Source organism: Megalobrama amblycephala, linkage group LG6 (genome assembly GCF_018812025.1).
Source record: "Megalobrama amblycephala isolate DHTTF-2021 linkage group LG6, ASM1881202v1, whole genome shotgun sequence".
NCBI lineage: Eukaryota > Metazoa > Chordata > Actinopteri > Cypriniformes > Xenocyprididae > Megalobrama > Megalobrama amblycephala.
Genome location: NC_063049.1, coordinates 3398368 through 3423326, shown reverse-complemented (window position 1 = coordinate 3423326; position 24959 = coordinate 3398368). Strand labels below are relative to the sequence as shown.

General features: G+C 40.5%; 1 protein-coding gene and 1 long non-coding RNA gene across 2 annotated transcripts; one reads left to right on the top strand and one right to left on the bottom strand.

Annotated features, from left to right (window-relative positions):
- Positions 1-216: 216 nt before the first annotated feature.
- On the top strand, positions 217-24079 carry LOC125269684. Its single transcript, XM_048192637.1, has 4 exons — positions 217-513; positions 811-966; positions 1080-1172; positions 23083-24079. The coding sequence occupies exons 1-4, from the start codon at positions 412-414 to the stop codon at positions 23386-23388; spliced, it is 657 nt and encodes a 218-aa protein (XP_048048594.1). The 5' UTR covers positions 217-411; the 3' UTR covers positions 23389-24079.
- On the bottom strand, positions 2146-5829 carry LOC125269690. The gene is made up of 3 exons (XR_007185175.1): positions 5355-5829; positions 4285-4376; positions 2146-3000 (listed from the first exon to the last, which is right to left on the bottom strand). It is a non-coding gene; the product is annotated as an uncharacterized LOC125269690 (long non-coding RNA).
- Positions 24080-24959: the final 880 nt, after the last annotated feature.

Below are 24959 nucleotides of genomic sequence, written 5' to 3'. Positions count from 1 at the left end.
AGGTCAGAATTAGTGAGTGGTTGTATGACTTTTGCATGTAACAGTCCTAACCCTTGTGCCTCACCTGGGATTTTTTTTTTTTTTTTTTTTTAAATAAATCTAAATTAGCATCCTTAGTCATTGGCTATAAAGTGTAAAGCTGCATCATTCATTCCCTCTTACCATGTCTCTGCCTTCCCTCTGTCTCTCTTACTCATGAGTAAGCGAAGTCTATACAGTGAGCGAAGACAACAGTGTAAGAATGGAGCTACGCAATGGGATTCCCAAATCACTGGAAGAACTCATCGAAGAGGTCAAGAATGCATGTGGATTAGTAGGACACATAAGACTGCAGTACAAGGACACTGATTTTGGGAACATGTTTGTGAATCTGCACAGCAAAGAAACAACAGACAAGCAATAAAAGAAAAGATGGCAAAGACATTTGGATACCGGAGACAAGAAATTGTGCATAAGAAGCCGAGCATTGAAGACGTCTTCGAGAGATGGCCTGCACTTTTTCAGATGGAAGAGGTAGGTTTTTAGATGCAAAGCACCTCAGACGCATTAGTCAACCATTCATTTACTCACTTAATTTTTGGTCTGTAGTGGAGTTTCACAGGCATGGCACTTTGTCTAAGACCAGTTAAATCCATGCGAGCAAATGTCTTATAGCTTACAGTTTAACATTTTTAGACCTAACTGTTGATTCACTTATGAGTTGTTGTTTTTGTTGTAGGCGATAATTTAGTAAGGTTGTGCTGGGGATTCCGTTTTGTGTTCACCATCTTAAAAACTTCTAAACTTATTTCTGTATGCTCTACTTTTTAGATCAATGCCGAGTTCATGCGAATTACAACAGTTCCCTTGGAGACAAAGTTCTTGGCGCAGTTGGACAAGCACTCCACCAAACTGTTGGAGGTCATCAGGAGCAAGGGAGGAGTTGTGAAAGAGAAGACCACCAAGATCTTGCAGGTTTTAGATGAGGTATCTATGAATAAGTTGTGTATCACTGGGATCCATGGCTGAATAGTTTTTTTTTTTTTTTTTTTTTTTTTGTAAATGTTTAATTTTAATTCATAGCAACTGTTTTTACTCAGACTGTGGACATCACCATCAGAAGAGAATGCATCCTCAAATCTCTGATAATCTACCTCGGCGAACCTCTTGAGCACCTTATCAAAGAATACCAGGTAAGGGCATCTCTCTCACTTGCTCACACAGTTAACACCTACAGACTAACATGGTCATAGTCTAGGTTTTCTTAGCCATATTTAATAAATAGGGGTATGACGAGAAACTCGGCTCACAAGAAGAGATTTTAACACTATTTATAAGAAATCTTTGATGCTGAATTATGACTGAATTTTGAGCTGTAAACACTTTGACCATGTCCAGACATCTTCCCTGGAACAGTGTCAAAAAAACGTGCACCCAAACGAATCCATTTGCAAATGACTTAACACTTATATGCACACGCATATTCCAGGCCTATATGTGGTGCTCTTTCTGCTACAGAAATTAACTATAAACAGAGAAGAGCAGTCTTCAGTCTTTTTCACTTCCGTTCCTAATGTAGTGGGATGAACGGTGTGCGTTCTTTAAATTGGCCACAAGTGCACGAATTGTCCAGTCATATACTCTCACGGCTATATAAAAGGGGACTTTTAAAGCACTATTGTGTGTTTGCTCACCGCTGTGCGTCACTGCCCGAGGCCCGCCCATTCCGGTTTTTGGCTCTTTCCGTCTCTCAGGTATGTGTTTGCTAACTACCCAGATAGCAAAATTTGTCCGGCCCACTACTGGGCCACATCCTTGCTTCAATTCCGGCCCAGTTCTGGCTGGGTCCCCGGCCCAAAACTGGTCCTCACACTGAAAACGGACAAAAACAACTTCCTCTGGCCCAGATGCGGCCCACACCCTGTAAAAAGACTCTTATTTATGGATGTGGCCCAGATCTGGCCAGCACACTGGAAATTTACTTAAATCGTTTTATGTGGCCCAGGTCTGGCCCAGGCACTGTAAAACACATCTGGCTGAGATTCGGCTTGGTCCCCGGGCCAGATGTGGTCCAGAAACTGCTAAATGTAATTCAAGTGAAACACAATCAACCCTTTAAAAAGATGAAGACATTTTATTATAAAATTAACAAATACATTATAAGCATTATTAACAATGAATACACTATAAACATTTACTAACAACATACATTTTAAACCACTAAATACTAAGTTAATTATTTACTGTATATTAAATGGAGAAACAACATCCTTTCTTACACATAAAAATTCTTTTAGCAATAATTTCCAAATTTCAAGTTAAGTCACCTTCACAAAGTGCTTTATAACCTACATTACAGTTTGTTTCAAAGAAGCTTTACAGTGATAAACTGGAAAATAGTGAATTCAATTATGCAAGCAGAATTAAATACTGTAATGGAGCAAAAGACAGTGTGATTGTTCAGCTGAAGTCATTTCAGTGTTGTTTCAGTTCAGTTCAATGAGTTCAATTCAACTATAAATCAGTTCTGCAGAAAACAGTAATGTCATAATCCAGCTCTGTTGAGTTCTCATCCAATAGTGTCAATGCAGTCAGATCAATATTATTGAAAAGTAGGTGTCCAACTATGCAAGCCAGAGGCGATAGTGACAAGAACCCAAACTCCATCAGAAGACAGAATGAAGAAAAAACCCTGGGAGAAACCAGACTCAGTCGAGGGCCAGTTTTCCTCTGGCCAAACAAACCCAGTGTGATTATGATTCAGCTGCATCAGAAGTTAGATTGTGGACTGATATCATTCAGCTTGAGGATCGAACACAGCACAATGGCATATGTAGAGGGAAGAGAAGTTGAAGTGGCCTTGCAAAGGTCTCGTCTGGTTCTCGTGATCTTTGCTGAAGATCTGTGCTGTAGACTGTTGTGTCGACAAGGTCTTCACAGCGGATCTGTCTCCAGAGCTTGTTTAGTTGTCATGTTCTCTGCTGACATTCAGGGCTGTTGTGGTCATCTCAACCATCTGTTCTGGAAATGGAATGAGACAGACAGACTAATTTTAGCATAAATGTCATTCTTCGTATGATGAAACAAGTATATTGTATGTTGTAGGTAGTGTTTCTGGTTATAGTTTACCTTATTTATGCAACATGACAATTCTAACATTCAACAAGAGATGGGTCTTTAATATAGATTTAAACAGACAAATTGTGCCTGTCACCTGGGGCCTGATGTATAAACATCGCATACTCACAAAAAAGTACAAATATTTGTAATGGATGCACTGCTTTAGAACACTTTTCCTATGGCATGCTGTGTTTTAATGTTTTAACTACAACGACGATTGCTTGGTGCATGATAATTACGCTTTAAATTAAAAGTCAAGCTCTAAATAGCAGAACTCGAAAATGTTTTTGCACGAATAATGATCAATGATGCGCACTTCGTCTAAGCAGAGATAGCTTAGCAACATAATGGCATAATGACACTGAAGGAGTCGCTCGGTGATCATCCGTCGAGTAGCTACTGTACACAGTACTGTACAACCTCTGCTGAACGCAGGTGTGCTACTGATGTCCTGCACATTTCATGGTCTTACCAATATTCTGAAAAACGCCATTGTATTTGAAGGCTAGATTTAGAAGGAAACGGTAAGATACGCACGTTTTATTTTTAAAATGTTTGTCAGTGATGCGGTGAGTCGTACAATAATTTACAATGCAAAAATAAGCCTGAATATCTGTTTCAATTAAAAATATATAAACATCCTAAAATATAGGCTATGTTTACTTTATAGGCAAAAATGCATACATTTGAAAAAAAAAAAAAAAAAAAACTTTGGCTACTAGACAACGGTTTAAAATAACTCTTCACTGAAACCATTCTGAACAGTATTTTATACTTTTTATTTTTTTCTAAAACAAGAGAAGGAGAGTGAATGATTTTTAGCAATGTAATTTGACGGCATTTATCGTCATATTTTCCTAATGTCTTGTACAGTTAAACACAGTGTCACGTGGATGGGAATATGCATGGAAATGATATGCAGGTGACGTAATGCATAATAAAACTAGGCGTTGTAAGCTCCATATATGGTGATTTCATGGAGGAGACGGGAAAAGATTCATGTACGCACAATCTTCAGCTGACTGGATTTTATAAAGATAATTTTGCGCAGGTTCAGGCGTAAGCATGGTGTTATAATTTTGAAAATTTGTGAAAATCTGGCTTTTATGCATACGCACACTTTTAGTATGAAATCTATGGAAAGTTTTATACATGAGGCCCCTGAACAACACTAAGAAGACTTACCATGCATCCGCCCTTTCAATTTGCTGCCAGTTGCAGCCACCTCTTCATGGTCCCCTCATCCTCCATTTCAGCAGGGTTTCTCTGAACTGCAGCTTTGAAATAAAAGAATACATATTGTAAGGTCATTATTAAGTCTTAAGCATTACTTTTCTTTAGCACCTATATATTTGATAAATTGCATCCAGAGTTTATGCATGAGTTTAAAATATCTGTAAAAAAAAAAAAAAAAGACTCCAAAACAGTGTGTTCAGGTTAAACGTTAGTTTATGACACAAAATCATAGAAATTCCCTTTGCATTAAAATATATTAAGTACTATGATTTTAAACATATTGTATGGGATATATATATATATATATATATATATATATATATATATATATATATATATATATATATATATATATATATATATATATGTTATCAGGGTCAGAAATAAACTTTTCCAGTAAAAGGCATTATTGAGAGGCATTTTTTTTTTTCAACATCAAGGAAAGCCATCATTACACTGCAAAGGTTGAACATAAGTGACTGACATGGCATTTATGACTGTTTAAAGCAGCACATGTTCAAGTATTTAGCCTACACAAAATAACATAATGCCGCATATATATATATATATATATATATATATATATATATATATATATATATATATATATATATATATATATAAGGATCTCTGAGGGCGAAGCTGCAATTTTATAACAGAATTATTATTGCTCTTATGTTAACAATTATTAATAGAAAGTTTTTGTGGGGAAAACTTCCACCCGAAACGTTGTGCTATACAGGCCTATTATATGGCGCCACCGCATACTCCGACTCAATTCAATAATCACTCGTTGGAAAAGATGAATTGACTGACTGATTTTAGTAGACAAAATATAACGTTAACTCGATATTGCATTAGCCAACTAGTGCTCCAGAGCTCAGCAGTTGTTCTAAACATGTTATTCAAAACTATCACTCTCTGGGACCGAATGGATACTGACGTTGTTATCATTGCAAACCATTAATTAATCCATTTAAAAACACTAAACTTAACATTAAATAAATTAAATTGCTTACCGTTTTGCAGCTGATCCTTTCTCTCGATCATGAAATGTTGACTGCAGGATTCCCCTCAGGATTTAACCGCCAAAACTCTTTTTCAGGCGGCTGAATTCTTTAACCCCAGCAGTGGCCCGCCTGTGACAAACGAACTCGGGCCGAAAACAGATAACGAGCTTTCAGTCGTGATTGGCCCGTTCAGAAAAAGCCGTCTGTCAGCCGTACAGTCCACACGGCTCTGGCCCATTATCTTTTCACAGACTCTGAAATTGAGTCGATGTTGGCGCGCTTAAACCTGAATCGGCCCAAAAGTGCTTGTTATTTGGGGGCCCGCCTATTACGAAACGAACTTGGGCCGATAGATCTATACCGAGTTATATGGACCTTCCGCGAGTACAACTATTTCAGCCGAGACCGGCCCATAAAGAAAACGCTGTCTGTCAGCCAGATGCGTTGAGTACAGTCGGCAGAGTTATGGCCCATAATCTTTTCATCGACGTCGACAGTGAGCTGACAGTGCCGCTTTTCTGCCGGAATCGGCCCAAAAGTGCTTGCTATCTGGGTAGTGAGCATTAGAATGCGTGTCTGAGGTAACTGGTTTTATTTGGGTCGTAGTTTCCGACGAAAATCATTCATAGCGTTTGGTTGGCGGCTGCCCTCTCACTCAACATGCTCCTGCTGTGATTATATCCTTTTGTGGGTTTGATGTCCGAGTGTGCGTGCGGACGGACTCGTGACTATAGCGACAATATGGAGGTATGTGTATGTGTAGTCCACAGCTATCACTAAGGTCTATACTATTTTTACGTGGTAAATGATTTAATGATTCCTTTTTTTTTTTTTTTTTTTAGGAAGAATAGCTGATTTTAGGATCCATTGCACGTTGTGCAGCCTGTGGGGCAACATTCTTTGATGCTGCTGCTTTGTTTACGTTTGTTTCTGTGATCTGTCTCCGACTATTCAAGGTCACCATCGGCGTGATAGTGCGCTGTTCATCGGTCCTTCCCGTTGGGTCAGCGCTCTTGTGTTTGTTTCTTTTGTTTTATTTTTTTACTTTGGATTTGACGTTTATTTGGATGTGTTGTAATTGCTCGTTGTGTATTTTGTTGTTCAAGTTTATTTTTCAGTTATTAGTGTCACGGTTGCACACAGAAACAAGATGGTAAGATCCAAGTGCAGCAGTTTAATAAAAGGGAAATCCAAAATCATACATCCAGCACAGGCATGGGTCAAAATCCAGAGTGACAGTCCACAGAAAACAAAAGCCAGCGGTACAAAATGTGCACATAACAGAATATAACAAACCACAACCAAGGACAGAAACAACTGAGACTAAATAGACAGACACTGATAATGAAACACAAAACAGCTGAGTGCAATGATGAATGATGATTAGTCCAGGGAGTGTGTATGGGAAATGTAGTCCATGAAATGGGTGAACAGAGAGTCCGGGATGGAGTGCCCTCTAGTGGCTGAAAGGGCACTCTCACTGGTGATCATGACATTACCCCCCCTCAAAGGAGCGGCTACCAGACGCTCCACCAGACAAAACACAAACACACAAAAACTCAGGAGGGAGGTGGACAGGAGGAGGATCAGGGGGAGGGATGGTGGCCAGATCCAGGGTGCCCAACTGATAGCCAGGGCGGTGCTGGAGGAACTGACCAGGCTGGTTCCAGCGGTTCTGGAGTCCTGGCTGAGTGCCAGGGCGGCGCTGGAGGAACTGACCAGGCGGGCACTGGCAGGTCTGGATTCCTGGCTGAGTGCCAGGGCGGTGCTGGAGGAACTGACCAGGCTGGTTCCAGCTGTTCTGGAGTCCTGGCTGAGTGCCAGGGCGGCGCTGGAGGAACTGACCAGGCGGGCACTGGCAGGTCTGGATTCCTGGCTGAGTGCCAGGGCGGTGCTGGAGGAACAGACCAGGCGGGTCTCAACGGCTCCGGCAGCCTGGGCAGAGGCGGCAGGGCAGAAGGCTTGGACGGCGGCGGCAGGGCAGAAGGCTTGGACGGCGGCGGCAGGGCAGAAGGCTTGGACGGCGGCGGCAGGACTAGCCAAGGGTGCTTCGAGGCCATATCAGGGCGAGCGGGCAGCTCGGTAACGGCCTCCGTGGCCGTATCAGGGAGAGCGGGCAGCTCGGTGACGGCCTCCGTGGCCGTATCAGGGAGAGCGGGCAGCTCGGTGACGGCCTCCGTGGCCGTATCAGGGAGAGCGGGCAGCTCGGTGACGATCTCCGTGGCCGTATCAGGGAGAGCGGCCAGCTCGGTGACGGCCTCCGTGGCCGTATCAGGGAGCTCGGGCTGCTCTGGGACGGCAGCGGGCTCGGGCTGCTCTGGGACGGCAGCGGGCTCGGGCTGCTCTGGGACGGCAGCGGGCTCGGGCTGCTCTGGGACGGCAGCGGGCTCGGGCTGCTCTGGGACGGCAGCGGGCTCGGGCTGCCCTGGGTCCATCACAGGACTGACAGGGAGAGCATGCGGAGCTGGAGCGGACTCACTGGCTGGAATGGACTCACTGGCTGGAGCGGGCTCTGGAGTGGACTCACTGAGTGGAGCGGGCTCTGGAGCGGACTCACTGGCTGGAGCGGGCTCTGGAGCGGACTCACTGGCTGGAGCGGGCGCGGGCTGTTCTGAGTGCATCCTCCAGGCACGCAAGACAGCCAAAATATAAAAAGTGAAGACAGCCCTCCTAGCCATCACGGGACTGACAGGGAGAGCATGCAGTACTGGAGTGGACTCACTGGCTAGAGCGGGCTCTGGAGCGGACTCACTGGCTGGAGCGGACTCACTGGCTGGAGCAGACTCACTGGCTGGAGCGGACTCACTGGCTGGAGCGGGCTCTGGAGCGGACTCACTGGCTGGAGCGGGCTCTGTAGTAGACTCACTGACTGGAGCGGGCTCTGTAGTAGACTCACTGACTGGAGCGGGCTCTGTAGTAGACTCACTGGCTGGAGCGGGCTCTGTAGTAGACTCACTGGCTGGAGCGGGCTCTGTAGTAGACTCAATGGCTGGAGCGGGCTCTGTAGTAGACTCACTGACTGGAGCGGGCTCTGTAGTAGACTCACTGACTGGAGCGGGCTCTGTAGTAGACTCACTGGCTGGAGCGGGCTCTGTAGTAGACTCACTGACTGGAGCGGACTCACTGACTGGAGCGGACTCACTGACTGGAGCGGGCTCTGTAGTAGACTCACTGACTGGAGCGGGCTCTGTAGTAGACTCACTGACTGGAGCGGACTCGCTGACTGGAGCGGACTCGCTGGCTGGAGTGGGCTCTGGAGTGGACTCACTGGCTGGAACGGGCTCACTGGCTGGAGCGGGCTCTGTAGTGGACTCACTGGCTGGAGCCTTCCTCCTCCGCTTCCTTTTCTTCCGTGTGGGAAGCGAAGATTCAGCGCCCACCTCCTCAGTGATCTCAGGAACGGACTCACGAGCTGGAACGGACTTACTGACTGGAACGGGCTCTGAAGCGGATTCACTGGCTGGTTGTCTAGGTGAGGCCCACTCTATCCGATGGCAGAGATATGCGGCAAACTTCCAAAAGTTTAAGCTCTGTAGCCCTTCCATCTCACAATGAGACAACGGCTCGTCAAGGCAACCATTAAACAGGTCTTTCAAAGCCGCGTCATTGTAATCCAGCCCCACCGCCATCGCCCAAAAGACCTTTGCAAAGCACCCTACCTCCCATCCTTCTTGCCGTAGGGCTCTCAATGTCCGAAATTGAGCCATCCGTTCTGTAATGCGGGCCGGGAAAGGGATCCGGAAATCCATGCTGCTGGATCAATATAGTGGTGGTTTGTTCTGTCACGGTTGCACACAGAAACAAGATGGTAAGATCCAAGTGCAGCAGTTTAATAAAAGGGAAATCCAAAATCATACATCCAGCACAGGCATGGGTCAAAATCCAGAGTGACAGTCCACAGAAAACAAAAGCCAGCGGTACAAAATGTGCACATAACAGAATATAACAAACCACAACCAAGGACAGAAACAACTGAGACTAAATAGACAGACACTGATAATGAAACACAAAACAGCTGAGTGCAATGATGAATGATGATTAGTCCAGGGAGTGTGTATGGGAAATGTAGTCCATGAAATGGGTGAACAGAGAGTCCGGGATGGAGTGCCCTCTAGTGGCTGAAAGGGCACTCTCACTGGTGATCATGACAATTAGTTAACGTTAACTAACCATGAACAACACCTCTGTTCAGCATTAGTTAAAATTTGTTAACGTTAACTCACGCATATATTAACGCATGTATTCACGTTGACAGTGCAAGTCGTTAACATTAGTTAATGCATTAATTAACATTAACAACACCTCTGTTCAGCATTAGTTAATGTTTATTAACGTTAACTCACGGATATATTAATGCATGTATTCATGTTAACTGCACAACTAGTTAACATTAGTTAATTCAATTACCTAACCAACAACACCTAGCTGTTCAACATTAGTTAATCATTGTTAACATTAACTCACACATATATTAATGCATCTATTCATGTTAACAGTGTTAAGTAGTTAACATTAGGTAATGCATTAGATAATATGAAATAATGGGCAATGCCTGTAAATAGCCTTAATGTTTTAAGGTTAACTTACTGTGCATATTTACATTAGTTTATGTAGCGGTTGACACACTAAGAGTGATCATTTTTAACTCATCTACGCTAAAGGTAAAAATGCCATTGTGTCTATTCATATTAACAGCACAAGTAGTTAACATTAGTTAATGCATTAGATAACATGAACTAATCATGAGCAATGCCTCTTATTTAGCCTTAATGTTTTAAGGTTAACTTACTGTACTTACATTACATATATGTAGCAGTTGACACATTTCTAACTCTCCACTCACTCACACTAAATTAAGGTAAAAAATACCATTGTGTATCTTATCAGCATTATTTATTAACAAGGCATTGATTTGGGCTGTAAATATAATTCTGAAGTCCAAACCATCTGAACATTAACAGATATGTTGTTCATGTTTATATGCATTTTACTATCATTACTTACATTCAACAAAGCATTTATTAATGGAATATGTGGACCTTATTGTAAAGTGTACACTATTTCATCATTAACTGATGAGTTACTAACATTTGTTGACTCTTTATTAACATGACTTACCATTAACAAAGCATTTATTAATGGAATTTGTGAACCTTATTGTAAAGTGTACACTATTTCAACATTAACTGATGTGTTACTGACATTTGTAGATCCTTTATTAACATGACTTACCATTAACAAAGCATTTAAATGAAAAATAAAATGTCTGTAATTGTTTACCCATTTTGTAATATTTAGTTTGTTTGCTGTGAGGCGTTTTCTCCTATGCAGTGACTGACAAGACACACCAAAGCACAACATAAATTCACAAATCACATCAACTTTATTTGTTCGCTGTACTCCAAATCTTTATAATCCATATGTTTGTAAGGAACATATCCAAATTCTGCGTTTTTTCCGTCGTTCTTCATCTTCATTCTCAGCAGCGACCGTCATAGTCAAAGCCCGCGCTCGCTATGATTCAAATTTTAAAAAGTCGCGCGCGCCCACGAGATCCGTTACGGCATGGTTTACGGCACTGATATCAAACGCTCATTGGTTCTCACCTGCTTCGTCACAGATTGCGACATGCCGTGTTTCAGTGGATTGACATTTGAGTGCGCGCCTTCACGAAGAGAAGCCGGATTCATCATATTTTCATGGATTATTATCTTAAATTCTGCTCTGTACCCTATTAAAACTATTACCGCCAGAGAGGACTGCGACTGCAACTCATCATCATTTGAACTAACGTACTTTCGGTACAACTTTTGACATTTTTGCAAAAAAATAAATTATTGTGATTACGCTTGTCTCTTATTCTTTTATTTATAACTGTACGGAGATTTAAGAAATGGTTATGGGTAGGTTTATGGGTAGGTGTGGATTATTGGCTCAAAATATCGTTTAATTTCATTAATGAATGCTTTGTTAAGGGTAAGTCATGTTAATAAAGGATCTACAAATGTTAGTAACACATCAGTTAATGATGAAATAGTGTACACTTTACAATAAGGTTCACAAATTCCATTAATAAATGCTTTGTTAATGGTAAGTCATGTTAATAAAGGGTCTACAAATGTTGGTAACTCATCAGTTAATGATGAAATAGTGTACACTTTACAATAAGGTTCACAAATTCCATTAATAAATGCTTTGTTGAATGTAAGTAATGATAGTAAAATGCATATAAACATGAACAACATATCTGTTAATGTTCAGATGGTTTGCACTTTGTAATTATATTTACAGCCCAAATCAATGCCTTGTTAATAAATAATGCTGATAAGGTACACAATGGTATTTTTTACCTTATTTTAGTGTAAGTGAGTGGAGAGTTAGAAATGTGTCAACTGCTACATAAACTAATGTAAGTACAGTAAGTTAACCTTAAAACATTAAGGCTAAATAAGAGGCATTGTTCATGATTAGTTCATGTTATCTAATGCATTAACTAATGTTAACTACTTGCGCTGTTAATATGAATAGATGCATTAATACATGCGTGAGTTAACGTTAACAAACATTAACTAATGCTGAACAGAGGTGTTGTTCATGGTTAGTTAACGTTAACTAATGCATTAACTAATGTTAACTAATACAACCTTATTGTAAAGTGTTACCATTATGATTATTATTATTATTATTATTATTATTATTATTGTTATTATTTTTTTCTTGTTTTTGAGGTTTTGGGTTAACTTTTGTTTCTTGTTGTAGGAACCGAGGCTTCAGGCAGGTCGCTGGTTGGCCCTCGTGTGCGGTGGTGGGACTCTGTCACGGAGTGCTGTGTGTTCACGCTTGACTTGAGTGAATGTGTGTGTGTGTAGTGAGACCTGTGCACCTGGTGGTAAGATCTTTTGTAATATTGTAGCCGTGTGCTCATCACACTAGTTACCTGCCCTAGGTAAGCCTTGGTTTCCCTTTGGTTTTTTTCTCTTTTCATCCATCTCCATATAAAATATGCCCAGCCTGCAGGAATGTTTTAAGAGTTGTGCTTGATTATTGTTGAAATAAAGTTTTGTATTTTGTTATCCACGTCTCAGGCCTCCATATTTGAAACCACGTTCTTGTGTGCCCATTTAAAGGTGATCAATTCATAAATATCTTTCCCTGGTTGACAGGGTGGCGTAGTCAGTTTATTGAGAGTTTTGTTGAAATACCAAACCGCCACACTAACATGACTAGACTTTCACCACTGCTCATTTTATAAAGGCCACCACAAGAAAACATGTCCTTGTTTACATTGTATAATGTGCTGTTGGATTGCTTTTTATTTTGCAATTCTGTCTGCCATCCGACATGATTGCAGCACGCAAGTATAACGTCAAACTAACATCAATGATCTAGCTAGATGTACATTTTTCTTGCGGTAGCGTTTCTACAATAAGCCTTGTTAAAATGTACTATAATCCGTTCGAGGTGTTGATAAGCAGACAGAGTAGCTAGCTACTCTCTAGCTAGCTTATTTATTTTACTCGTGCAAGCAGACCTCCGAAAAAAGGTATTATTAAGTCTAAGTTTAATAAGTGATATCTGGTTGAAAAAATAAAATTAATTAAAAAATACATAAAAATGTGAAGGGTATATACAGTTATTTTAAACCAATTTATGCTTTAATAATATTGCTTTTAAGTATTTACAGTAATCTAATTTTTACAATAATCTTCCTGTCAAAAACACCTAAATGTGTATATATATATATATATATATATATATATATATATATATATATATATATATATATATATATATATATATATATATATAAACATAACAGCAAATAATTTACAATTTTGAGCAAGTCAATAATAAACATTAAAAATTATATTAAATCTAACTCTGTAACTTCATGGCAATGAAGCTCAAATCCAGAATTATCAGCCTGCACACTGGTGAAGAAAGAAGTTCTGTCATGTTATTTACTTTTCCTGCTGTTTTAGGTTTTTGCCATAGTATTGTTTAAGTATTGTGTAACCCACCTATAGGTAAATACACAACTCTAGGTTCGTAAGAGGTTCAGACATTGCAACACAAATGAATGGACAGATTCACTGTTACAGTTTCAATGTAACTTTAGTAAGAAAATTATATTGTACAAAGTCACAACAGAATGTAGCCGGCTTACAAATAAAAATATAATAAAACCCCCTTTTTAAACTAATGTTGGTGTGTGTGTTTATCAGTGTATGTGTATCGTGCACGACCAGTGCACGATCAGTCTTTCAAAAATGGTCAAAATCAAAAATGTCCTCCTATGTCTGTAAGACTCTTTGTTGGTAACAGTCCTACCATGTAATGTTCCTCACGGTTTGAAGTTCAAATTCACATAGACTCTAGAAGATCCGGTTTGGGTGACTCGCCATCTAAGGTTTCACATCCCTCACGATCAATGAACAGAATCCTCTGGTTACTAAAGACCCGACCTGAATTTACAAAACAGGTGACCGTAAAACATTTGTTTAAACATTAACATCAATTAGGCCTAATGACAATCATTTCTATGAAGATAACTTATATATGTTACATATATGAACTATATATGAACACTATATATGAAAACATCAATTAAATACTGATGCACTTCAATGAATTGGTCCGATAAAATAATCAAACAACATCATCTTAACTGAAAACATTGTACTATAGATCCCACAGTACAAAAGAATAAGAAATAAAACACTCAATGTGTATTATTTTCAATATACACTTGCAAAAACTAGAAAAAATATTTTGCATCCTCATTTAGAACATCAGTCTGCATAAATGCATACTTAAATCCAAATATTACACATAATGAACATTCTAGAGCTTCATATAGAACAAGATGATATAAAAAAAAAAAAAACATTTCACTGCGATTAGAGTAGTCGTTATGATTTCGAATGATTACGATGCAATAGCGCATGTTGCGCAATAACATAGCACATGGTTTAGCCTCGTAGGCTAATCAGATCAAAATCATTTAATATGACAAAATAATTAACAAAACTCACCAAGATATGCAGGAAACCTGATTGATTAAACTGATGAACAATCAATGCCGCTCCACTGCGATCTCTCTACAATATATTTAACTTTTTTTTTCCCACTCAGCAGTAAAATGTGCTCTCACTCTTTCTATCAGACGTAATCTGTTTTTGTACAAGGATCGACACTGAGCTGATTCGACCAATGGACAATGCAGCAGGGCGGGAGAAAGGCAATACAACATTTTGACTGGCTTAGAAAGGGAAAGAGAGAAATAAAAGTGTTTGTTTTTTTCTTAAACATATTTTGTAACTGGGTTACACCCACCCCCTCTAAACTAACATGAGTCCCTTCATGTTATCTTCAGGAATGCTAAAGCTTCCAACTTCAACTAACACTTTGTTGAAGCCCTCCAATAATGTTTGAGCAAAAGAGATAAGAGGATTACCAAGGATTGGGTATGTAAACTTCCCAGGAGCTCTTTTAGTTCTCTCCGATCTGCGAAGGTTTTCGCCAGTCTCTTGAACATCATCTTTTACAGTTGTTGACACTGTAGGTATGTCATCATTAACATCCGTTTGATGATTGCTTTCTTCTCGATTCTGATCATTTTTTGTCTCCGATAGGTCTAACAAAGGAACATCATCATCTTCCAAAAGAACTTCAACAAGCAGCTCTGACATCTTTCCCTCGTCTTCTGGGTTCATCTCCGACGAAGGTGAGTCTGAAGACTGTTCCATTTGTTCATTAGCAGCTCTGTCAGGGGGCAAGTCAAGTAGGGTTGGTAAGATCTCTGATATGGGTTGCTCCTTCTCGTCAACTAGATTTATAATTCCATCACCCTGAACTCCATTAGCAACTTGCTCCTTTGGAATCTCATAGACTTGTATGAACCTTTTTCCAGTAGCAGGGATGTCCATAGAACTACCACAATCATCATCTTCGATGTAAGATGTTTCCTCGTTCGGTTGGATATAACTACTTCGTGTCTTGGGTTTCTTCTGGGCAGTTTCTGATACCACCTCACCATCTTGAACATCAGAGAGGAATCCACATGGTAATAACAGATCCCGGTGTAAGGTACGTAAAGGTCTGTCTTTACCCTCTGGGCACACAGTGTAGACCGGTAAGTCATCCGCCTTCTTTTGGACAATATAGACTTCAGACTCCCAGCGATCGCAAAGTTTATGCTTACCGCGTAACTTAAGGTTACGGACCAAAACTCTGTCTCCAACATTAAGTGTGGATTCTCTTACTCGGACATCAAACCTTTCTTTGTTTTTCCGAGCTATCTTCTGTGCATTCTTAATTGCTAACTGATAACTCTCTTCTAGGTGAGATTTGAGGGATTTCACATACTGAGAATGCAATGTGGATGTAGTCCCTCTAACTGGTAGTCCAAATGCGATGTCGATAGGTAATCGAGGTTGACGACCGAACATGAGTTCATAAGGTGAGAACCCAGTAACATCATTTCTCGTGCAATTATATGCATGAGTAAGAGGCTTCACATGTTCACGCCACTTTGACTTCTGTTTTTCCTGTAGTGTCCCCAGCATACTCAGAAGGGTGCGGTTATAGCGCTCTACAGGATTTCCCCTATGATGATAGGGGCTGGTCCTGACCTTACGAATACCAGCTAGAGAACACAACTCCTTGATGGTTTTGGACTCAAAGTCCCGTCCCTGATCACTATGGAGACGTTCGGGAAACCCATAGTGGACAAGGAAATGTTCCCAGAGGCATTTAGCGATGGTACTGGCCTTTTGGTCTCTAGTGGGTATAGCGACCGCATATTTGGTAAAATGGTCAGTAATTACCAAAATATCTTTTATATTGTTACTGTCTGGTTCCAGAGACAAAAAGTCCATACAGACCAGTTCCATAGGTCTACTGGTCTGTATGTTTACCAGAGGTGCTGCTTTCTCTGGCTGACCTTTCCTTCTCACACATCTTCCGCAGGTTCTGATCCTAGCCTCAACATCAGATGACATCTTTGGCCAATAGAACCTTGCTCTGACCAGTTCAAGTGTCCGTTCAACTCCGAGGTGACCCATTTCATTGTGGAGGCTATCAAGAATTGATGACCTCAACATAAAGGGTAAGACAAACTGATAGACAGGTCTGTGGTCACATTGTCGTCGTCTGTATAACAGACCATCTACAAGTTCAAGGCGGTTCATCTCCTTAGCATTAAGCAAAATTCAGCAGGCTCTGCTTTAAAGTTAGCTGATGCGGGCTCTCCGAACTCTATCAGGTTAAGGATTCTACAAATTACTGGATCCTCCCTTTGAAAAGCAGCCAATTCAGCACTGCTATACTTAGGAACAGTGGTAAGTCCGCAATACGACTCTTCCTCGTTGAACACTTCAGGGATGGCATTAGAGTGCATAGCAAGAGATTCTATTAAACAAGGTGGCATGTCTCCCTTCTCACTGGCCAGCAGATGTTTTTGACAGGTCACCTGAACTGCTTCAACGGGGCACAGGCCGGAGGCAAGATGATTGGAGACAAACTGAAGTATCCTAGAACTCTCTTCTTGAGAAAGTTGGTCATTCTCCGACTCACCATGGGGCCTGTGAGAAAGGCCATCTGCGTCTTGGTTCTGCCTTCCTGCTCTATACTTGATGTCGAACGTAAAGGTGGAGAGTGCAGCTAACCACCGATAACTCGCAGCATCCAACTTTGCCGTTGTTAAAACATATCTCAAGGGATTGTTGTCAGTCACAACGGTAAACACATTACTATACAAATAATCATGGAATTTTTCAGTAATAGCCCATTTCAGGGCTAAAAACTCCAGTTTATGTGCTGGATAGCGGGATTCGCTTCGTGACAGTCCTCGACTAGCGTATGCGATGACACGATCTTGACCATCCTGACTTTGATATAGCGCTGCCCCCAACCCAGTTGTACTGGCATCAGTGTGTAAGGTATAAGGTAACTGAGGATCAGCAAAACCCAAAACTGGGGAGGATGTTAGCTTGTGGATGATTCTTTCGAAAGCCTCTTGGCATGCAGGTGTCCATCTTTCAGCAAACGGGTCTTTGGGATTGAGATACTTGCCGTCTACTTTAGCCATCGCACACCCCTTCCGGAGAGGTGGGTAACCAGATGTAAGGTTGGTCAGAGGCTTTACTATCTTTGAATAATCCTGGACAAACCTGCGGTAATAGCCCGAGAAGCCAAGAAAAGACTTCAGCTCCTTTAAAGTTTGTGGTCTTGGCCAGGTCTTGAGTGCTTTTACTTTTTCTGGGTCTGTTTCTACCCCTTTGTGTGACACAACATGGCCTAGGTAACGCACTGAAGTCTGGAAAAAACAGCACTTCTCAGATGACAACTTAAGGCCATATTCCCTCAAACGGTCTAGAACGTGTGTCAACCGCACTTCATGCTCCTCCAATGTTTTTGAGAAAACAATTATATCATCGAGGAAAACCACCACTTCACGCAAATTTATGTCTCCCATGCACTTCTCCATTAAGCGCTGGAAAGTGCTTGGAGCATTTGTGATCCCTTGTGGCATACGATTCCACTCCCAGAATCCCAAGGGGCACACAAAAGCTGTTTTTTGCTTATCACTTTCCTCCATTTCTATCTGGTAGAACCCTGACTTGAGGTCCATCACCGAGAACCACCGAGACCCACTGAGTGCAGAGAAGGATTCTTCTAGGTTAGGCAATGCGTAAGCATCCTTAATTATTTGTAAATTAAGCCTCCTATAATCAACACATAGCCTCACATCACCATTCTTTTTCCGTACTACCACGATAGGAGATGAAAATGGGGACTCGGATTCTCGGATGATGCCTGCATCTAGGAGGGACTGTAAGTGTTTTCTGACAGCCTCATAATCTCGTGGATGTATGGGACGAGAACGCTGCTTAAACGGTGTTTCATCGGATAGTTTAATCCTATGTTTGACTTTTGTTGCATGACCATAGTCCAAATCATGTTGTGCAAAAACGTCAGAATAACTGTTCAGTTTGGCAGTTATCCGCTTCCTCCACTCCTCTGAAAGAGGAGAATTTCCAAAGTCAAACTCCAATTTCGGAACTGTGTCCACATTTTGTTGGCTTAAGCAGCAAGTGACTGTTTTCACTCGATCAGGGTCAATATTTTGGATTACGTCTTGTGGTACAGTCAACTCAGCAATAACGCAATTCATAGGGATTGTTATGTCGTGGTCTGTTTCGTTTCTCACTTGAACCGGAATTTTAAAGGGAAATGTTTTTGGTAAGGAAATTAAACAGCTATCAATGAAAATTCCACCAGGTAAGGATGACATTGTTGGCTGCTCAATTAATGCAAACTGTTCACAACTGGCAGTTTTTCTGTTCACACAGCCCTCAAGGATTATTTTCTGGTTAGCAGGGACAACTTTTGGCTCATGGCATTTCAGCTTTGCTATTCCAAAGTTACCACTTGAACTTTGTCGATGCCTCAACTGCAAAGTTTTGAGGATTTGAGCATAGCCGTAAAATGGAGTGCTTTTAGAAGAATTAATATTACAGTACTGCTCATATAGGGAATCAAGGGTGTTTGTCCCAATTATAACTGGTACACTGCCATTGGATCGTGTGTCTGGCACTATCAGAGCCAATGTATGCATCTGAGGTTCTGAGTTGACAAACTCTCTAGGGAACTGGATGTTGACCTCAACATAACCAGTATATGGAACCTTTTGTCCGTTGGCTCCTTCAATTTCCAGAACTTCACTCACAGGCTTAATGGAATGTTCAAAGAGGTGCTGATTATAGAATGACTGAGAAATCGTTGTGACCTGTGATCCAGTATCGATTAATCAGTTGCAATCAACTCCTTCCAATTTCACATTAGCTGTGACTTTGCTTCCAATCAATCCTTTTGGGAGTACGATGTGATGAACATGATGCTTATTAAGTACTACATTCAATTTAGGCTTTTGATGGGAGCCTGTTTTTGATCTAGTTCCTGTCAGCTCCTCGACAGGAACTCCTCCTAGTTTAAAGGAGTGGATGATTTTTGCTTAGCCACGTTTTCTTCCTTCTCCCAGACCTCTCGTTTCTTCTGTAGTTCTTTTGTCTTTACTGAAACGAGTGCTGGGTTGGGAGGATTATCACAGCTACTAGCAATATGACCATCCTCACCACAGCGAAAGCAATACCAAGGCTTTGGTCTTTTGCTTACACCTGCAGTGTCTGCCGGTGCTTGTTTCTTGAGTGTGGGATTCTCACTCGATTTAAGTTTCTTCTCCTTTGTCAGTTTAACCTTTCCTGATACTTCTCTTTTAGAAGTGGTGAGAGCTGCAAGCTGGGCTTGAAGGCCAGCTATTTGTTTTTAAAGCTGATTCACTGTTGAAGAAGAACCATCAACCGGTTTATTCACATCAAAATCTGCTTCTGAAGTAAATGTGACTTGGGCATTGGACAGTGCTTTTGCTTTTGCAAGCCCCAGGTGCTGCTTCATCCTGCTGTCCTTAGCCGCAATTCGGTCTTCTTCTGTCCTAAGCAACAACAGAAGCTGAGTGAAGGTAGGAGGATTATCCTTCTTTTGCTCAAGTTGCAGTGTGGCAATTATATTGTTGTTCCAGCATCCTCTACAAAATTGTTTAAGGAGCTGTCTGTTTGCATCACTGTCTGGAATTACTTTATTTTTCAAAACGGTGTTTAAAGCTATTTGTAGACGTTGCAGATAGCTAGATGGTTTCTCACCAGAGTTCTGATTGGTGTTTAGGAATTTTACAAAAAGCTCATCCCCATCCTCAACCGTTGCATAAGCCGAGTCAAGTAAATCCAGATAAGCCTTCGGAGTGGCTTTGAGGCCTAATGGTTTGACCACATGCGGGGGGTAACAGACTATCTACAATTTTCCTCACCAGTATTCCATCTGATAGGCTGGCATCAGTCATGTAAAACTCCAGACTGCTGCGCCATGTGTCATAATTAATTTCATGGTTAGGGCAGGGAACTCTTCCTGAGAAAGGCTTTAGCCGGACAGCAGACTGGAGTTGTGTAGCTATCTCAGTGCTCTTCACTATATGTTTTACAACTACATGCTGCACTTCAGGTGTACTCAGTTGGTCAGGGGGTAGCTGAAAAGAATGCATAGTTCTCTCTGCAGATGAAAGTGAAACTTTTGGCTCCTTGTGAGGCTGTCCATAAGAAGATGAGTTTGGCTCTGGGCAATAGTCAGGTTCTCGCTCTGCACCTACACAATACAGAGGTTCATGAGCTGATGAAGGCATTTCTACTGTTTCTTTGAGTGGTGAGGCTGGGACAAGTCCTTTGGGTATATTTGATCCAATAGTGGGCTCACACTTCCCAATAGATTCTGTGATTCTACCAAGCTCTTCTTTGAGGACATCCTCAAAAGATTTACCACTCAGTTTAGCCAAGTTTTTCAGCTCAGACAGGAAAGTACTTGTGGCTGCTGAACCTTTCTCACTACTGTAGACACTGGACAGGCTTGCGATGTGGTGAATTACGTTAGGATTAGCAGTACACTGCCTATGTAAAGGCAAGCTATGCTCAAGGGCCTCTACTGCGTCGCCATATGTATATTCTACAATGACTTGATTGATATGTTCTGAATCAGGAAATGTAATCTCAATTGACCTTGATATCGAACCAAACTGCTTAAGATAGTCAAAAACTTCCTCATCTACTTTAGTGCCACTTAACCCACTCACGATAACAGAATTTGGCACCTTGATATTCTCAGAATGAACTACCTCCATCTTCAAATGCAATACAATACAAGGTTGCAAGGTATTTAGAAATACACCTTTAGTCACATTCAGTTGTGGCTTCTTGTCATACAACAGAACCTCCTGGCTGACTGGCTCGCCAAGTTTTTACGTGTAAACCACCTATAGGTAAATACACAACTCTAGGTTCGTAAGAGGTTCAGACATTGCAACACAAATGAATGGACAGATTCACTGTTACAGTTTCAATGTAACTTTAGTAAGAAAATTATATTGTACAAAGTCACAACAGAATGTAGCCGGCTTACAAATAAAAATGAAATAAAACCCCCTTTTTAAACTAATGTTGGTGTGTGTGTTTATCAGTGTATGTGTATCGTGCACGACCAGTGCACGATCAGTCTTTCAAAAATGGTCAAAATCAAAAATGTCCTCCTATGTCTGTAAGACTCTTTGTTAGTAACAGTCCTACCACGTAATGTTCCTCACGGTTTGAAGTTCAAATTCACATAGACTCTAGAAGATCCGGTTTGGGTGACTCGCCATCTAAGGTTTCACATCCCTCACAATCAATGAACAGAATCCTCTGGTTACTAAAGACCCGACCTGAATTTACAAAACAGGTGACCGTAAAACATTTGTTTAAACATTAACATCAATTAGGCCTAATGACAATAATTTCTATGAAGATAACTTATATATGTTACAACAAGATGATATAAAAAAAAAAAAAAAAAACATTTCACTGAGATTAGAGTAGTCGTTATGATTTCGAATGATTATGATGCAATAGCGCATGTTGTGCAATAACATAGCACATGGTTTAGCCTCGTAGGCTAATCAGATCAAAATCATTTAATATGACAAAATAATTAACAAAACTCACCAAGATATGCAGGAAACCTGATTGATTAAACTGATGAACAATCAATGCCGCTCCACTGCGATCTCTCTACAATATATTTAACTTTTTTTTTCCCGCTCAGCAGTAAAATGTGCTCTCACTCTTTCTATCAGACGTAATCTGTTTTTGTACAAGGATCGACACTGAGCTGATTCGACCAATGGACAATGCAGCAGGGCGGGACAAAGGCAATACAACATTTTGATTGGCTTAGAAAGGGAAAGAGAGAAATAAAAGTGTTTGTTTTTTTCTTAAACATATTTTGTAACTGGGTTACAATTGGTATCGTGATATTTAAGTTAGGTATCTTATCGAAGTCAAAATTTTGGTATCGTGACAACACTAGTCAGCACACACGCAGGCATGATTTAGTCTTGCCTCATCTTTTGTGTCTTTGGGGAAGTAACCTCTTTAAATGTGTTTGGGGCACCTTTTCACCTCAATGATAAATTTAATATATTTTAATTCAGTTATAACTGCAGCTCACAGTCTCAAACAGTTTTCCAGTTTTTAGATCACAGCGTATGCTGGTGTTGCATCAGCTGGGTGGAGTTGATTCACTCTGTGAGTGCACGTTATCAGTTATACATTTGTTTTATTTACTGCGTCAGATAATTTGATGTGTCACGTGACAGCATGTGAAAAAATTTGAATTGCGTGAATCTCATGAGATCTCTTTTAATCTAGTCACACCCCTTGTCATAAACATTTGATTCAGTTCATAGATATGAGAAGAAGGAGGTGGGAACCAGCGAACATTTAAAAAACTTAAATCAATAAATAAATAGAAAGTAAAAGCGCTCACGGACGACTGCCGTGCACACACATAACAAAATGTAACTAAAATGCAACGTAAAATCCAGGCCTGGTCCTCTCTCGTCCTTCACTGTCGTCACTCCTCCTTTTATTCTCCCGTCACTCCTCTGTGAGAGATCCGAGATCGGTGTGACGCGCAGCTGGTGCTGATCAGCCAATTACTCACCGGCCTTGCTTCGCTCTCAAGGCTCTAACTCGTCACACGCCTATTCAAGTTCAGTTTAGAGTGTATAAGAGCTTGGCACATTATGATCTAACATGAAATCGGGAGATTTCTGAAACTATAACGTACTTATTGTCTCTTTCTCTTTTTTATGCAGGAAAATGAAGTTGAAGAACTGGAGCAGACAACCATGGCGATCTTTATCACTGGGAAAGAGGATCCTCTCCATCCACCAAAAGACATTAAAATTGTCATCGAAGGAACAGAGGTCCTGAACCAGTGTCCCTCGGTTGCAAACGCTTTTGCCATGGTCTTTGGGCTCATATACACACTTAACCTAAAATATCCGAAAAGGCTGCAGTTCACCTTTGAGTTTGTGCAAAAGGTCCTGATGGAGCTTGATGGAAAAAAGATGACCCCAAAAGTCACTAGACTGACCACCCAGCTGTACAGCACAGAGTAGGCAGAGCTGAATTGCACAGACTTGCTTGATTTTATTTTCCATTTGTGTTTAATTTTATGGTGTTTTAAGAGGTTGCACTTACAAAGCTGCATTTTCACAGCAGCATTTAGAAATGTGGCTGCCCAAGTTCGATGGCTACCAGGCTCAAAGGCCGAAGTAGGCCAAGTGTTCTGAAATGTTTGTAGTTAAATTTTATGGTGTTTTAAAGCCAAGACTTCGGATCCTTTTGTAAGAGGTTGCACTTACAAAGCTGCATTTTCACAAGCAGCATTTAGAAATGTGGCTGCCCAAGTTCGATGGTTACCAGCCTCAAAGGCCAAGTGTTATGGACAACTGGAGAGACTGATTGCAGTGTTTTCAGTGTATGCACAGATTTGTATGAAAGAGTTTAGATTTTCAGACCAATGGAGAGGGCCAGGAGCTTGCTAAATTGCATATAAATTAGTTGCTTACAGCTCTGTATCAGAAACTGTCAGTGTCTTAGGAGTTCCACTGTTCACTGTCTGAGGAACAGTTCCAGGATTTGTCTCTGGTGTTCAGCTGAAAGAAACTGTTCATCATCATATACATTTGTATAAAGACAGTATTGTATACCTGTTTAAACATTTAATTGTATTTTAGGATGTTTTATGGTAATGAAAATGTGTTCTGTCAGGACAAACCTTCCTAATTTAATATTCATACATTGTAACAGATGTTCAATGTCAGTTTATTGAACAATAAACATAAATGTGTTCTAAAGGAAAGTGTTATGATAGTCATTGATCAAAATGTTTTAAAAGCATTTTTTTTTGAGACAAGTCAAATAATTAATTTACTCTGACCTATACATATTAGTTTGTTCTAACCTAAAATAATTAATTTACTTTAACCTATACATATTAGTTTTGTTAGTTTGTTCTAACTTAAAATAATTAGTTTGTTCCAAACTAAAATAATTAGTTTGATCAACCTTTAAAAAGTGGTTGCATGGATTTAAACTTTTCAGATTAAACTAAATGAAATTATTTACTTTGAGTCAATGTCAAATATTTAGTGTGATTGATTACTTCAATTTTTTTAAGTTGATCCAAGGTTTTTATTTTTTCAGTGTAAACCACATGCTATTCGAGAAGATAAGCAGATTAACCCAGAATATGAATGCAACACGTTTAGTTAACGTACACGTTAAGCGTCCATATGCTGGATTCATCTGCACGTTTGGTTTATTAAAAAGGTGCATAGTGAGTTTTGTCTTTTAATATCACTGTCTTAGAGCATTAAGCCACATATCATCCATTAATGGTGCAATGAACACATTTCACACAATATTCGAAACTAAATATATTAAAAGTATCCCAGAACATACTTTTCGAAACACTAACAGAAATTAAAGACTTTGCCTTTAGATTAACTTTATATTTTCTTACCTCGCTGGTACTTCTAGGTCTGACGCCATTCACCTTCCCACCTCCTTTGCGCCGTCTTCTTCATCCAATATGTTGGAAATCATCACATGCAGTTTTTTGAATCGTGAAATTAAACCCTTTATGTTAGTTTAATAACTGATAATTAAGTATAGTGGACAACAG